At 48.9% G+C, this 14956-nt stretch overlaps 1 protein-coding gene across 1 annotated transcript; it reads right to left on the bottom strand.

Moving 5' to 3' along the window:
- Window positions 1–1186: 1186 nt before the first annotated feature.
- ercc6l2 (excision repair cross-complementation group 6-like 2) lies at window positions 1187–13221 on the bottom strand. The gene is made up of 20 exons (XM_062454187.1): window positions 12928–13221; window positions 12127–12578; window positions 11922–12038; window positions 11559–11752; window positions 11216–11377; window positions 10925–11136; window positions 10575–10711; window positions 10356–10472; window positions 9805–9924; window positions 9638–9709; window positions 7240–7385; window positions 6999–7094; window positions 6428–6527; window positions 6138–6290; window positions 5924–6013; window positions 4082–5048; window positions 3827–3984; window positions 3503–3681; window positions 2332–2620; window positions 1187–2289 (listed from the first exon to the last, which is right to left on the bottom strand). The coding sequence occupies exons 1-20, from the start codon at window positions 12947–12949 to the stop codon at window positions 1516–1518; spliced, it is 4557 nt and encodes a 1518-aa protein (XP_062310171.1). The 5' UTR covers window positions 12950–13221; the 3' UTR covers window positions 1187–1515.
- Between the last annotated feature and the right edge of the window lie 1735 nt (window positions 13222–14956).

The raw sequence follows: 14956 nt of genomic DNA on the forward strand, positions 1-14956 counted from the left end.
CTGACCTTCCGAGCGGTGAATGGGACTGCACCCGACTACATCCAGTCTCTTCTCCAGCCTTACACCCCCACCCGCCACCTTTGGTCTTTTTTTGACAACCGTCTGGTGGTCCCACCTCTCAAGAGCGCCCGCTCCCAACCCAAGCTCTTCTCCTGTCTGGCCCCCCAATGGTGGAATCACCTCCCCACCTCCATCAGACAATAAAAGGCTAAAGACGCACTTGTTCCGGGAGTACAACGGTACTTAATAAAGATTTATTGGATCAGATGTTAGTTTACTTCCTCTAGGAACGCAATGACACTTATTGAGGGACTTGTTGCACTTGTTGGTTAGTTGTAACTGATTTAACAACTTGTACTCGCTGTGAATTATATTATTGTTGCTTGCTTTCCTACAGGTACTCTTGCAGGTTCATGTTGTTTAATTGTAATTTGTTTAACTACATGCTCTTATTTTTCTTCCCATTGGCACTTATTTGCTTTTCACAATGTATGCTTCATGTTTTGGCTACCCACAATGTTTTTGGGTCAACGAGGGGCATCTCGTTGTTTATGATCAGTGACCTATGCACTTTTGTAAAGCTCTCTCTTGGAAGTCGCTTTGGATAAAAGCGTCTGCTAAATTTATAAGTGTAAATATAAACACATCAACGCCAAATCATTTTCAGTCAAGCAGCAGTACATAGCTATTGTCAGTAGAAGAGTCACTGCTATAGAGCCCGTAGGCCTGTTCCAAAAGCTCCCTAAAGGTCTACACCCACACGCGCACACACACACTCTCTCTCTCTCTCTAAACTCTGACGCTAAACTCTGTGCTCTGTCGAGGCACATCTCACTCTCCTTGTTTGTTACTAGCCATCAACGCTTTCTCAGTTCTTCGAAACAAAAGGCAAACCTACAGGGGCCTGCTTACCTCAGCACAACAGCTGAACGGGTCAAACAGCTGTGGGGCCAAGCTCTCTCTCTCTCACACACATACACACTCTATTCCAGTTGGTGGAACATTGAACAAGTTTAGGTGTGTCGACAGTACTGATGAGGCTCCAGTAGTGTACCATGATGGAAGTGTGCAGGCTTCTCTATTATCTGAGTGAGATACGATTCCCACAGTGGACATAGTGTGTATCATGTGTGCGTGCAGGACGTGCTCTAGTATGTGATACAACACGCAGACAACATGGAGGGCAACAACAAAGTTTAATTCCAAAAACAATGGTTAGTTTCTGTGGCCTCCAAGTATGGACCTGTAAAAACAATTAAGTTTGGCTGATTAGATACAACTCCAGTTTGAATAGTTTTGATTACCATCGGGAGAGAAAGAGCACTCTTTGCACTTTAATACAGTAAAAAAACACTCTGCTGCGTAAAAAAATAGCTAAAATCAACCATTGAAGAGAATAAATAGTCAAGATTTTATGCAGGATTGCACTTTGTGGAGAGATGGCGATATCGTTATGTTCCGTTTCGAACTCGAGAGCAAAACAGTCTTTCGCGAGACCGCCAGTCGCACGCCCTTTCATTTTTTCCACAGAAACCTGTCGTTGCTCTTCCACAGGGCCGCGCTCCCACGCTGCTCTCCTCTCCGGGCCTCGGCAGGGACCTTGGTCCTTCCACACACCCTCTCCACCTCGGCCAGGTCCGTCAGTCTGTTGATGCTCTCCTCGTTCCCCTCGCTCAGGATGTCCCAGAAGTCCTTGCGGCTGCCCGTCGACCTCTCGCGCGGACGCCGGGGGGCCGCGACGGCGTGCGAGGGCGGTGCGACAGGGCGTGAGGTGCGCCCGGGCGAGGGCGTCGAGGGAGTGTGCGACAGAGGAGAACCGACGGGGGGCGAGGGAGGCTTGGGGTCAGCTTGGGAGAGGGGTGGGGGGGCGCGTTGGGGGGTAACCACGGTGACGGCCCGCGTTGTGGGCGATTCGTGGGGCCGTCTCTGCTCAGTGGTCCTGGGTTTGGTTCTGAACAGATCGTCCAAGATGGAGGTGTCTCCTATCAGCTCTGTGAGAACCTTCCAGCAGGGCGGGGTGGCGGGCCTCTGCACGTTCACAGCCTCGGCCTCCCTGGCAACCTGAGAGGATGGAGGAGGTCTGTCTCGGGGGTCCAGGTCAGTGTCCGACTCCCCAAGCCCCAAAGCACCGCTGCCTTTGGGCTGGAATGGACTGGAGGAGCTAGCAGCAGTTCTAAGGGTTTGAGAACCCAAATCCCTCCTTTGAACCTTTTTCTCTCCTTTAGCCTCATGGCATTTCTCCTCCTCCTCTGCCTCAGGGGTCAGAACCTCTCTGGAGTATTCTGGAACCTCTCTGGAGTATTCTGGAACCTCTCTGGAGTATTCTGTAACAGCGTAGTGGGGGGTTTTATCCCCCTTGTGGCTCCTCTTGGAACTCTTCCGGTGCTTCAGAGAAGATGACGAGGAGGTAGAGGGACGGGATGTTTCCTCAGGTTTGGGCCGGGCGCTCTCAGGTTCTGGATAGTTTTCCCTAACAACGGCTGCTAGTTGGGAACCCTGGGAGCTGTAGTAGTGTCGTAGCTGAGAAAGCCTTTGGGCTGAAGTGCGCCTCAGAACTTCATCTGCAAATTTCAGGGCCGACTCTGCTCCGCACGCAGTCGCCATTGCCTCCAGCTGCTGCCTGCAACACACACACACACAGGTTTGTTTTACTATCCTAGTGAGGACCGACCCTTTACTCCCATTCAAAATAGTGTTATCCCTAACCCCTAACCCTAACTTTAACCGTAACCCTCCTCACTGCCCATAGATTTTAAGTTGTGGGGCCCAAGAAAACGTCCCCACATGGGTTGTTCAACAACACCACACACACACACACATACAAACAAATACAATGTTGACTCTATATCCTGTAGCAGTTTGGTAACCATCATTATAACATACCCAAAACAGACTGTACTGTGGGACAGGGATAGTTCAAAGCCACTGGTGGCACAGTGTATTATGAGGTGTTGCTACCATTTGTGGCTTTCATAGGAAAAACAAATAAAGCAACAGTGGTAAAAACGCTTGCATGCCGTGCACTGGATTTAAATCATTTAACAGGAGAGTTAATTGAGGGGAATAGTGTTGTGTAAATATATATATATTTGTGTGTGTGTGTGTGTGTGTGTGTGTATGGGCTGAGACAAGTCTTTCCCTGGGGATGTAGAGGGGCCAGGCTGATGTGTGGTGAGGGATGTGTGGGTGATGCAATGAGAGGGAGGGAATTGTATGAAGCTTAGTAGTGTGTGTGTGTGTTTGTGTGGGTTTGGAAAACCTGGGGGCGAATATAAGGGACAGTCTCTGGAGGGCTGTGATCTGGGCCTCCGAATGCTCAAGATGCTGGGAAAACGGTGGGAGGGCAGCTCAGAGGTGGTCTTGACACACGCACGCTTACGCGTACACACACGCACGCACACGCCCGCATGGATACACAAGCTGTGGTGGGTTCTGGTCTGGTCCAATACCCTGCTCGACTGTCGTCCCTTCTCCTCCATACCCCCCTCCTCTCCTCACTCACCTACGGACTGCAGCAGGGGTCTCTCCGACGATGAAGGTGGCGCGTGGGGTGGGGTGGGTGCTCCGGGCGGTGTGTGTGACGGGGTGATCTGGAGTACGCCCCTCCCCCCTCGGCCTGTGGGCTGCGTCATCTCTCACCCCAAAGGGCGGGCTCGGAGGGGACGGCTCATCCCACTGGGACTGTGAAAACACGCAAACCCCCTTACCTTACAGCATCCCATAATGCCAATCCTTCCTTCTATGATGGCTTAAGATGATAGGGTATAGGTATTAGGCCGAATGCAAGGTGAACTTTAGGAGCCCGGAAGACTGGCCATGGCCGTACCTCCCCCTGGCTGTCCGGGACCTGATTGGCTGGGAGCTGCGAGTGCACCTTGCGTACGAACACGTCGCGGAGGGCGGCTCTGCTGATTCGCTCCTCGGCCTTGCTCCCGCCCACCACCCGCTGGTTAGAGTGGGTGAACACCACTTCTTGCAGACCACCTGAAAAAACATGGCGAGGTCTTATGCTGGATCAGTACAAAAAAGATCTATTTTGGCCAAACCTACTCAAACTCCACGCCAGACCTTACGAACTTACCCAAGACGTGGTCTATGGTTCCATCAGGGGCTCCTTGGTCTCCTGGGGTGGTGCGATGACCATCTTTGTGTCTCAGGCTGGTGAAGGAGACCGAGGGTCTGGCAGTCCGTCTAGACGGGCCAGGGCCGTCTTCCCGCCCGTCTGCTCTCGGCGTGTGCGCTCGCCTGTGCGTCCTGGGCTGGTCTCTCGGCGGAGACGAGGCCAGGCAGGCTGAGGATCTCCTTCTCTTGATAGGAGAGGTTTCCTCCTCCGAGGAGGTGAAGGTCTCGATGTCCTCGGTGTGTCTGGACCTGGTGGCCTCGTTCTGCAGAACGGGTTCCTTTCGAGTCTCCGAGCCCAGGTCCTCAGACTCGTCCGAGTGAAACTCGATCGGCTGCATTCGGGGAACTGTCGTTTTGGCCTTGACGAGACCGTCCCTGCCCGACGATGAGAGTCTAACCCTCTTCATCCCGGGTTTCGGACCGCTAGGGCCACCAGTCTTTCCTCCGAGGTCATCGCTCTCTTCAGACAGGGATCTAGGAGTCTGGGCCTTCCCCGCCTTTTCTATCCTGCCGCTCCCTCCATCCTCTCTCCCGCTGCCAGAAGACACGTCCCAGGTAGAGTCCTCATCGCCATCCTCTCCTTTCCTTCCTTCCTTCCTCCCCGCTCCGCCCCGGACCGCCTCGCAGCCCCTGCCTTCCACCTGCTCCCCCTCCTCACTCAGACTGCCGTCCGACACGGACGACCCGGCTCCCCCCTCGACCTCTGGCCCCGGGGGCAGCCTGGAGAAGTCGTGCTGGAGGAGCAGGCTTCTTTTCCCGGGAGGGGTCCCGCCGTCCTCTCCTGCTCTGGGCTGGGGAGCCGTCCTCCGCTTCCCGGCCTCCGCGTCGTCGTCCTCGCTGCAGCTGCTGAAGTCCAGCACGGCCCCGGAGGGTCCGGCCCCCCCTCCGCGGGGCTCCGAGGGGCCCCCGGCTGTACCCCCTGGCCCCTGGAAAAAAAAAAACGGAGGCTGATGAACGGCCTGGCGTCGCTGAGAGATGAGCTGGAGGTTTCGACGCAACTGCATGCTCTCGAGAAAGACGGACGATGCTAGAAGCCACCGGAAGCTACCGGCCTTTTACATCTATCAGGTAGTCAGTGAGCGCGATCCGATGTCTACGATAATGAATCGTTGAATCGTGATCGCGTCCAGGGTTCTCAGCCGTGATGTCACGGCCAGCACAGCAATAAAACACGCTGTCTAATGTCTGCAACAGCTCTGGGAGGTGTGTAGGAGCCTTGATGAGGGCGACCACCGACAGCGATACTAATCATATCGACTTAGCCGAGCAGATGACTCTTCCGTGGTGTGCGTACGTATGTGTCTGTGAGTGCGTGTGTGCGTTGAAGCGTGTTATAGCACCCTGGCGTATACTGCACGTTGTTAAATCCTGAATGGCCTGGCTGTGCAGCTATACAAATGAGACCGTGTGTTTGAGAGTGTGTGTGTGTGTGTGTGTGTGTGTGTGTGCGTGCGTGGACCGGAGCACTAGCTGGGAACTGTGACAGCAGATAAGGGGCATCACTGTGTAAATAAATACAGCAGGCCAGATAGCTAGGCTTCAGTGTGGTCTGCTGCTTCCATTCCAGCAAGGTAATGAGAGCCATCTGTCATTGGACATGGCTATCATAGAGAGAGAGAGAGAGAGAGAGAGAGAGAGAGAGAGAGAGGATGTGTTGGTGAGGGGACGAGGGACCATGTGTGAGGCATCCCCCCTCTTTTACATGAATGGAAGAATGACTGGGTCGCCTGGGAGAGGGATGGATTGATGGGAAAGACGAGTGCCCCCGTCACGGGTTCCTGAGAGAGACCGAGTTACTCACGCTCTCTCTCCTCTCCTCCTCCGCTTCCTCCCTCTCTTCCCGTATCTGCGTTTTCGCCGTCATCACGCCCACCTCCACTTGGCCCTCTCTCTGTGAGGAACACACACACACACGGTAAACAAGCACAACCGTGGCGACCTCGTACAGACGTTACAGTAAAGAACCCGCGAACTGGGATGACGGGTGCACTGCGGGCCACGTCAGCTCCCCTCACCTCCAGTATCTGTCGGGTCAGGCAGGTCCCCTGGGTCTGCAGTCTGAACAGGTTGTTCACCCCAAACAGCTCCCCCTTCTGGTTACCCGCCCCCTGCACCGCCTCGAAGTAGCGTCGGGCACTCTCCCTGCCAACGACCGAACACTGCAGCTGCTGCAAGGGGGGGCGGACACAAGACACGGTACGAGGTAGCATCGTCGCGACAGAAATCCGCCCGGGAAGCTAAAACGAGTGTTTTTGCTCGCGCGTTTTCGCTTAGTATTGGCCCTCCCGACCGAGGGAGAGGTTACCTGCTTGTAGATCTGCCTCAGGTAGATGATCTCCTCCACTGTCCCCAGAGAGATCAGCCTGAGCACCGTCACGTCCCTGCACTGGCCTATACGGTACGCCCTGAAAACGTCAAGAACACGGGCGCTCAACTGACAAGGAGCCCCAGGGTGGAATGATATCACCGTGCATATTCATTTAGCACACGCTGCGATCTAAAACGACACGGTGCGCTCGGTTAAGCACGGCGGATAACCAGCGACCCGAAGAGCCTGGCTTTAACGGTGTTTCTAGAGCCTGGCTTTAACGGTGTTTCTAGAGCCTGGCTTTAATGGTGTTTCTAGAGCCTGGCTTTAACGGTGTTTCTAGTGGCTGGCGACAACGGACGCTGTATTTTGCCAGGCACAGCGCAAACAACATCATCTCAACAACAGTATTACATCTGCCTGATGCTAGGACGGTGGAGCAATAGCGACGTGGCATCTCCAAAACAGAAAAGAAAGTCAGATGCCTAGCAGGCCACGTCGATCAACCGTGTGACAGACAAAGCGAAAGAAAGGGAGAAAGAAAGATAGAAAGAATGGCAGCTCCTACCTGTCTATCGCCTGCAGGTCGTTCGCAGGGTTCCAGGTGGGGTCAAACAGAACCACCACATTAGCCCCCACAAAATTCAGCCCCAGACCGCCCGCCCTGTAAACAACAGAGGGAGGGAGAAAGAGGAAAGAAAACAAACAAACAAACAAGATCTTAACGCGACAGTGGTCCAATCTACCAGCCAAAGACGACACAGATCAGAGGGGTCAAGTTTGCCTCAGGTGAGGAGAGTGGAGCTCACATGGTGGACACCAGACAGATGTTGATGTCAGGGCGACTGTTGAAGTTCTTCACGACCGTCATCCTGTCGCGGGCCTTGGTGTTACCATCCAGCCTGCTGTAGTCCAGACCCTCGGCCATACAGTAGCTTTCCAGAACGTTCAATAGCTGAGGGGATAGTAAAATGTATTCAACGCAATGTAACTATCATAACGCTATTGTAACTACAGCTCACTTTGAGCAAACTGTGTAATGTCCTCTTTAAGGTCTAACTAACTCCATCATAGTATACAGTTAGGTCCATAAATATTTGGACATTGACACAATTTTCATCATTTTGGCTCTGTATACCACCACAATGGATTTGAAATTAAACAATAAAGATGTGCTTTAAGTGCAGACTTTCAGCTTTAATTTCAGGGTATTTACATCCAAATCAGGTGAACGGTGTAGGAATTACAACACATTTTATATGTGCCCCCCCCCCCTTTTTAAGGGACCAAAAATAATTGGACAAACTAACATAATCATAAATCTAATTGTCACTTTTAATACTTGGTTGCAAATCCTTTGCAGTCAATGACAGCCTGAAGTCTGGAACCCATAGACATCACCAGACGCTGGGTTTTGTCCCTGGTGATGCTCTGCCAGGCCTCTACTGCAACTGTCTTCAGTTCCTGCTTGTTCTTGGGGCATTTTCCCTTCAGTTCTGTCTTTAGCAAGTGAAATGCATGCTCAATTGGATTTAGGTCAGGTGATTGACTTGGCCATTGCAGAACATTCCACTTCTTTGCCTTAAAAAACTCTTTGGTTGCTTTCGCAGTATGCTTCGGGTCATCTGCACTGTGAAGCGCCGTCCTATGAGTTCTGAAGCATTTGGCTGAATCTGAGCAGATAATATTGCCAGAAACACTTCAGAATTCATCCTACTGCTTTTGTCAGCAGTCACATCATCGATAAATACAAGGGAACCAGTTCCATTGGCAGCCATACATGCCCACGCCATAACACTACCTCCACCATGCTTCACTGATGAGGTGGTATGCTTTGGATCATGAGCAGTTCCTTCCCTTCTCCATACTCTTCTCTTCCCATCATTCTGGTACAAGTTGATCTTCGTCTCATCTGTCCATAGGATGTTGTTCCAGAACTGTACAGGGTCTTTTAGATGTTTTTTGGCAAACTCTAATCTGGTCTTCCTGTTTTTGAGACTCACCAATGGTTTACATCTTGAGGTGAACCCTCTGTATTTACTCTGGTGAAGTCTTCTCTTAATTTTTGACTTTGACACAGATACGCCTACCTCCTGGAGAGTGTTCTTGATCTGGCCAACTGTTGTGAAGGGGTTTTTCTTCACCAGGGAAATAATTCTTCTGTCATCCACCACAGTTGTTTTCCGTGGTCTTCCGGGTCTTTTGGTGTTGCTGAGCTCACCAGTGCGTTCTTTCTTTTTAAGAATGGACCAAACAGTTGATTTGGCCACACCTAATGTTTTTGCTATCTCTCTGATAGGTTTGTTTTGATTTTTCAGCCTAACGATGGCTTGCTTCACTGATGGTGACAGCTCTTTGGACTTCATATTGAGAGTTGACAGCAACAGATTCCAAACACAAATACCATACTTGAAATGAACTCTAGACCTTTTATCTGCTCCTTGTCAATGAAATAACGAACTCCCATGAGGGAATAACATACACCTGGCCATGGAACAGCTGAGCAGCCAATTGTCCAATTACTTTTGGTCCCTTAAAAAGGGGGGGGCCACATATAAAATGTGTTGTAATTCCTACACCGTTCACCTGATTTCGATGTAAATACCCTGAAATTAAAGCTGGAAGTCTGCACTTAAAGCACATCTTGATTGTTTCATTTTAAATCCATTGTGGTGGTATACAGAGCCAAAATGATGAAAATTGTGTCAATGTCCAAATATTTATGGACCTAACTGTATGTAGACATGCACTTTTACCATTCAGTCTCAGGTGACTGACAACCAGCATCGAAATCAATTATTAATTACTTGGACCGATTACTCTCCCATAAAACCCAGGACTTCAAAGCGAATGCTACCTCGTGAGAGACACATCTCCTTTGGTCACGTTCTACTTTTAAATAAGGCCTCATGTTCCCAGGAGGCAGTTCTCTGGGCTGTGCATTTGTGTGTGATGTGCGATGGGGTTATCATTCAGACCAGACATCTAACTCGGACACGATCTAAACCCACTTTATATGACAATCCCCACAGACCACGGACACTTAACCTACTAAACAAACTCAAGCATCCGGCTCTCACACAATATGCACACACACACACACACACACACACACACACACACACACACACACACACACACACACACACACACACACACACACACACACACACACACACACACAAGCAGTGTAACAATCCAAAGTACCTTGGTGGACATGGAGAAGAGTAAGACCTTGTCTTTCCTTTGCATGTAATGTTTCAGTAACTTCTGCAAGGCCTGATAGGGGAGAGGAGAAAGCAGATGATTAAACCAAACATCAACTTGTGATCAACGCACAGCTTTCAAAAGTGAGATTTGAACCGTATACGTACCTTCATCTTACCACTGTACATGGGGTCTGACATAGCCTCAAAGGATTCATGCTTGCACCTCTGAATAAAGTCAGGAAACTTCTGGAACACCTTCTCGCAGATAGCATTCACATACTTCTTCTACAGAGACCATGGAAAGAGGTGTCACTAAATTGCTTATTTCCAGGAAATGTTTACCACTCATTTGGGCTAAATGGAAAACCTATTTCTTCCAACGACCGAAGAATTAATTGGTAACACTTCATAAATAGGTGAATGAAAATGACTGTTCTGTTTGAGTGTCAAAACATAAGTTCAGGTGTTCAGGGAGTCAGGTGGCTGAGCGGTTAGGGAAGCGGGCTAGTAATCAGAAGGTTGCCTGTTCGATTCCCCGACCGTGCCAAATTACATTGTGTCCTTGGGCAAGGCACTTCACCCTACTTGCCTCGGGGGAGAATGTCCCTGTACTTACTGTAAGTCGCTCTGGATAAGAGCGCCTGCTAAATGACTAAATGTAAATGTTTCAGAGATTCGCTTTAGAGAACTCCAGTTTACGTTCCAGAGATGCTGACCTGTTTGCTGCTGGTGTCTGCTGTGCTCTGAAGTAAGGCGACGTGATTGGCAACCTTCCTGAGAATGGCTAGGTAGCTGAAGTACAGAGAGCTGACCTCCACGCCATCCCTGTTCACCTAAAAAAAACAGTTTCATTTTTTGACAGCGCGTTTAGGACATGTAAACCAGTAAATGTCCTCGTTTAGAGCTCGAAGGCTGACGTGTCGAGGATGGTTGACCTTGTAGCAGCATTTCCTGCGAGTGCGTCCACTGCCACAGCTGCACTTCTCAGACGAGCGCAATAGCAGGGAGACGTCCTCCGACTCCAGCACTGTCCTGTAGACTGCCTGCTGGAACTCTGTCAGAGAGCAGTACACTACCTGCACACCAGGACACACATCCACTCCGATTATCAGACCCAGAGGAGTGACCAGACTAACGGACATGGAATTGCCTAGGAGGAATCACATAATAAGTTCGTAATTGTACTAAATGAGGCATGTGTTTTGTAATCAATCAATAGCAGGGTGTATCTTCGTTTTGTGTTAACCGGGAAACGTTTATGTGGACCCTCGTTCTCCATCTCAACCTACTCTGTCGTCCTTCTTGGGAAGCTGTTGACTAATCAGAGCCTTGGTCCTCCTCAAGAACCAATGGGAGAGCTTCCTGGCCAGGGCCCGGACCGCCTTCCTCCCTGTCGCTAGGGAACGTTTGGTTGCAGTGTGCTTCTGTCCCTGCTCAATGGGGTCTGAGAACTTGTTCTTGAAATGGCCCAGGCTGCCAAGACAACCAGGGATGGCCCTGAGGGGGTTCAAATACGGTCAATGTAAATCCAGTTTGTCTCCTTGTTTGATCCTTTGGTAGTATCTACATAGCTTACCAGTCCATGACACACCACAGTTCATCCAGGTTGTTCTGTAGGATGGTGCCGGTGAGACCCACTCGTACCTGGCATCTCAGCCTCTTCATGGCGTGAGTGATTTGGGAGTTGGGGTTCTTGATTTTGTGGGCCTCATCCACTATCACAGCACACCAGTCTATGCTAAAGTGCCCGGGAGAAGGTCAGTTAAATAATGAGCTCAAGTCAACCCGATAATAGAACAACTTGAGATTTGACACTACAGTAACTGAGATACTTTGCCCACGGGTGCCTGAAAGGGACCCCAAACAAAACACACAGAAGCGGACGCAAACCTCGTCTTTGAACAGTTGCGTCTATCTACCTGTTGAACTGGTCAAGGCCGAGTCTCAAGGTCTCATAGGTGGTTAGGGCGATCTCGGAGCGGCCTCTTCTCACCCTGGTAAGCTCCTCTTCCTTGTGCAGCCCGTGCACTACCACCACCTGGAAGTGCCCCCACGTCTCCAGCTCATCCTTCCAGTTATAGAGCACCGACAGGGGGGCCACGATCAAGAAGGCCTGGGGTAGGAGCACCAGAGAACACAAGGGAAAACCTGGCAATTGGTTTCACATGTCACATGTTCACTGCAAGTTGCATGTTTTATTTCTTTCGAAGGCCAGAGGCTGCAGTTATTGATTATATCGTGACTCAGTGCAATGCAAAACATGGCATCTACCATTAGCTTACCTTTTTAGGTCTACAGTTTTTTGAGGTGGCCTGTGTCAATAGAAACTGAGGTCTGTTGTTTTCTATATCTTCCCCAGTTCCTGTTTTATGTAATAAAGCAGCCAGGAAACCAATAACCTGCTCAGAAACACACACACGTCAACAATGACCTCCCCAAAATATAATTTTGTACAGTTTAAATGTTAGTGTCTGGGTCTGGATTTACCTGAATGGTCTTCCCCAGACCCATATCATCTCCCAGGATGCAGCCTCTGGACTGGACATAGCTGTGGTAGATGAACTGGATGCCTTCTCTCTGGTAGTCCCTCAGGTACCTGTTGATGGTGTAGGGGACTTTATCCCCAGTCTGAGACAGTATCAAGGGCTCAGAGGAACCAGGAGTGCTTAAACTACTGCTGTGGAAGAGTGGCTTCTCCTGAGTGGACCGTTCTCTCTCAAAACAGTCAGTGCTTGGCCCCTGGAGCTCAGAAATGGGAACGATCTCTTCTTTCTCCTCCATCTCCTCTCCTTGGTCACTAACATTGCAGTGACCAGTGTATCTCACGAGAGCTGTGGTGACAGTGTGAGGGGCGGAGAAGAGTTTCAGGATGGTTCCTTCTCGTAAGGTGCCCTCTTCGGGGCAGGGAGCCAGGCATGCATCCCCCTCCTGCCACACTGCTGAAACAGCAAGGAGATTAATGCTGATTTGCCATTTATAACAAGGACAGGTACACTGGAATACTTTGCTTTTCTTGACAGATTCCTAGTGGCCTATATAAAGCTGTAATAAATAAGCCATACGAGCTACTATTCTCATTAAAAAAATAAGAATAGAATAATAATTTAACAATAATGAACCTAACAACTAAGAATAACCGAGGTCTATAGCTCTACACGAAGTATGAAAACAGATTGTTAGCTATAGCTAGCATAATAACTATACTAATAACTGACAATTTAATAAAGACATGAAATAAATAAAAGGCAGATATCAATATTAGCCAACTGGATCGCATCAGTGTCAAACCTTTGACATTAGTCGAAGTCATCAATCATTGGAACCCATTGCAGCACTGATAGCCGTTAGCTGACAGTCAAGAAAACTGAAGAGCTGACGTGTAAAAAAAGTTCCTTATCTTGCTTGTTAAAAAAGGAGGACATGCCTCAGAATCTCAGCAGGGAAAACATGTCTAAGTTGGCGTTGAGAAGTGTGATTGTGCGCAAATGCATGTATTTGTTGGCTGGAACAGACCTGTCAACTTAATATTCAGACTAGCAAGCGAGCTAGCGAAGCTAGCAGCACAGACCGACAGTGGAAGCAGCAGGGCTCTGTTCTGTTTATCTATTTTATCAACGGGAGCAGCACTTTCTACAGAAAAAATATGCAACGTTTAAAATATTTTCTTAAAAATAAAAATATATAATAATAAAATACAATATGAAAGCTACGTTTAACAGTTTAATCTGTTTTTTTTATCCTTAGAAGGCTTATTTAAAAAAAACGATTTGAAAGAAAGATGCTTAGAAATAATCATTTCACCAAAACATTGCCCTTCATTCACCTTCTCTCTGCCTTCATTCATGTTCTGACTTACGTTTCTGAGAAACCAAAGTAGGCTAAATAACTACGGTCCTAGTTCTTAGTATGGGCCATTGCAAGATCATGTGCCTCACACTATAAGACCAGCCATTCACAGTTTTATGCACTTTTACTATTTATTTCATTCTTTCTTTTATTCATTAATGTATTAACTAAACCTGTCTTTGAAATCACTAACACATTTGATGAAATATACATCTGCACTAACATCCAATCATCTGTCCAAGGCTGCAGCCAGCAAGAGCAATATCAAACCACACATCTATCTAGCCTACCCCAGCTTTCTCCCAGCCAACCCTCATGTATTATTGTAAAAGAGGCCAGGGAACGGCCTTGTGGTTCAGCGAGAGAACAAGTGTGTGTGAGATCTAGCACAGTATGTAAACCGTTTGACATCAGTGTTTGGGCTTTCTTTATGGGAACATCTGCAGCAGCTGCCCTATAAATTCCCAGTGTTGAGAAAACAGGAACAAATAGTTCCATTTTTGTATGGCAGTGTACCATGGCGAGGAGCAGACGAGCTTGCCCTCATCTGGAGCCCTGGGCTCAGGCTCTGCTTAGAGAAAGTCAAGTGGTGGATGAAGGGCCTAGAGCCATGGATGTGTTACACTGTGTTTACTCGCAAGCCCTGCCTAGCAACAGATAGGCCAACAATGCACGCACTTTTTCTGATCAGATCCAAGGGACAAGCGATATACATTTGTCTTGATTACAGTCCTAGTTATTTTATCCAGCTACTCAAAGGTTTGGTTTTGAAGGCTTTGTCTTCTATTCGGTTTCTCTTGATTCTCTCTCTTCCTCTCTATTGCTATTTCTTTTTAATTAACAGTATGACTGTCCAAATTTAGGAAAATAACTTACAATTCTGCATTGTCCCACAAGACCTGAGAGGATACTAGCACCTCTAAACATGCCAGATATACAGCTCTTAGAAGAACCTAGAAGAACAACCTGGCAAAACCGAAACAAAATTTGACATAGTATGCTGGGAGCCAACATCGGTTGGATGTCTGCCGCTGGTCGTAATCAGATGGAGGAGCGAAAGACCTGAATGGGAGACTTGTCTTCTTACAGAAGCCTAGGAAACGCTCCATCTGCTCTTTCGCCCCTCTCCCATGACTCAGACAGCAGAACTGGGGCCAAAACCAATTACAGCCATGCCAAAGATGACAGTTTCAGCTTCATAACCATTGATTGCTGAAATGGAAAATTAGTATGAATTTTCATGTTTTCTCTCCATCTCGCTCTCGCTCTCTCTCCCTCTCTCTCTCTCTCTCTCTCTCTCTCTAAATCTTCCTATCCTTTCTTTCTCTCTTCCTCTCCCTCTTTCACTGACAAATTTGTTTTCTTGCACCTCATTCACGGTGTAAGAATGTGTCTCTCTGTGGAACCTCCACCGGTCCTGGATTCACATGATGTCATGTACACACAGTGTGTGAGAGTCCGTGTCCATCAT

The sequence above is a fragment of the Osmerus eperlanus genome, chromosome 28 (genome assembly GCF_963692335.1).
Source record: "Osmerus eperlanus chromosome 28, fOsmEpe2.1, whole genome shotgun sequence".
Classification (NCBI taxonomy): Eukaryota; Metazoa; Chordata; class Actinopteri; order Osmeriformes; family Osmeridae; genus Osmerus; species Osmerus eperlanus.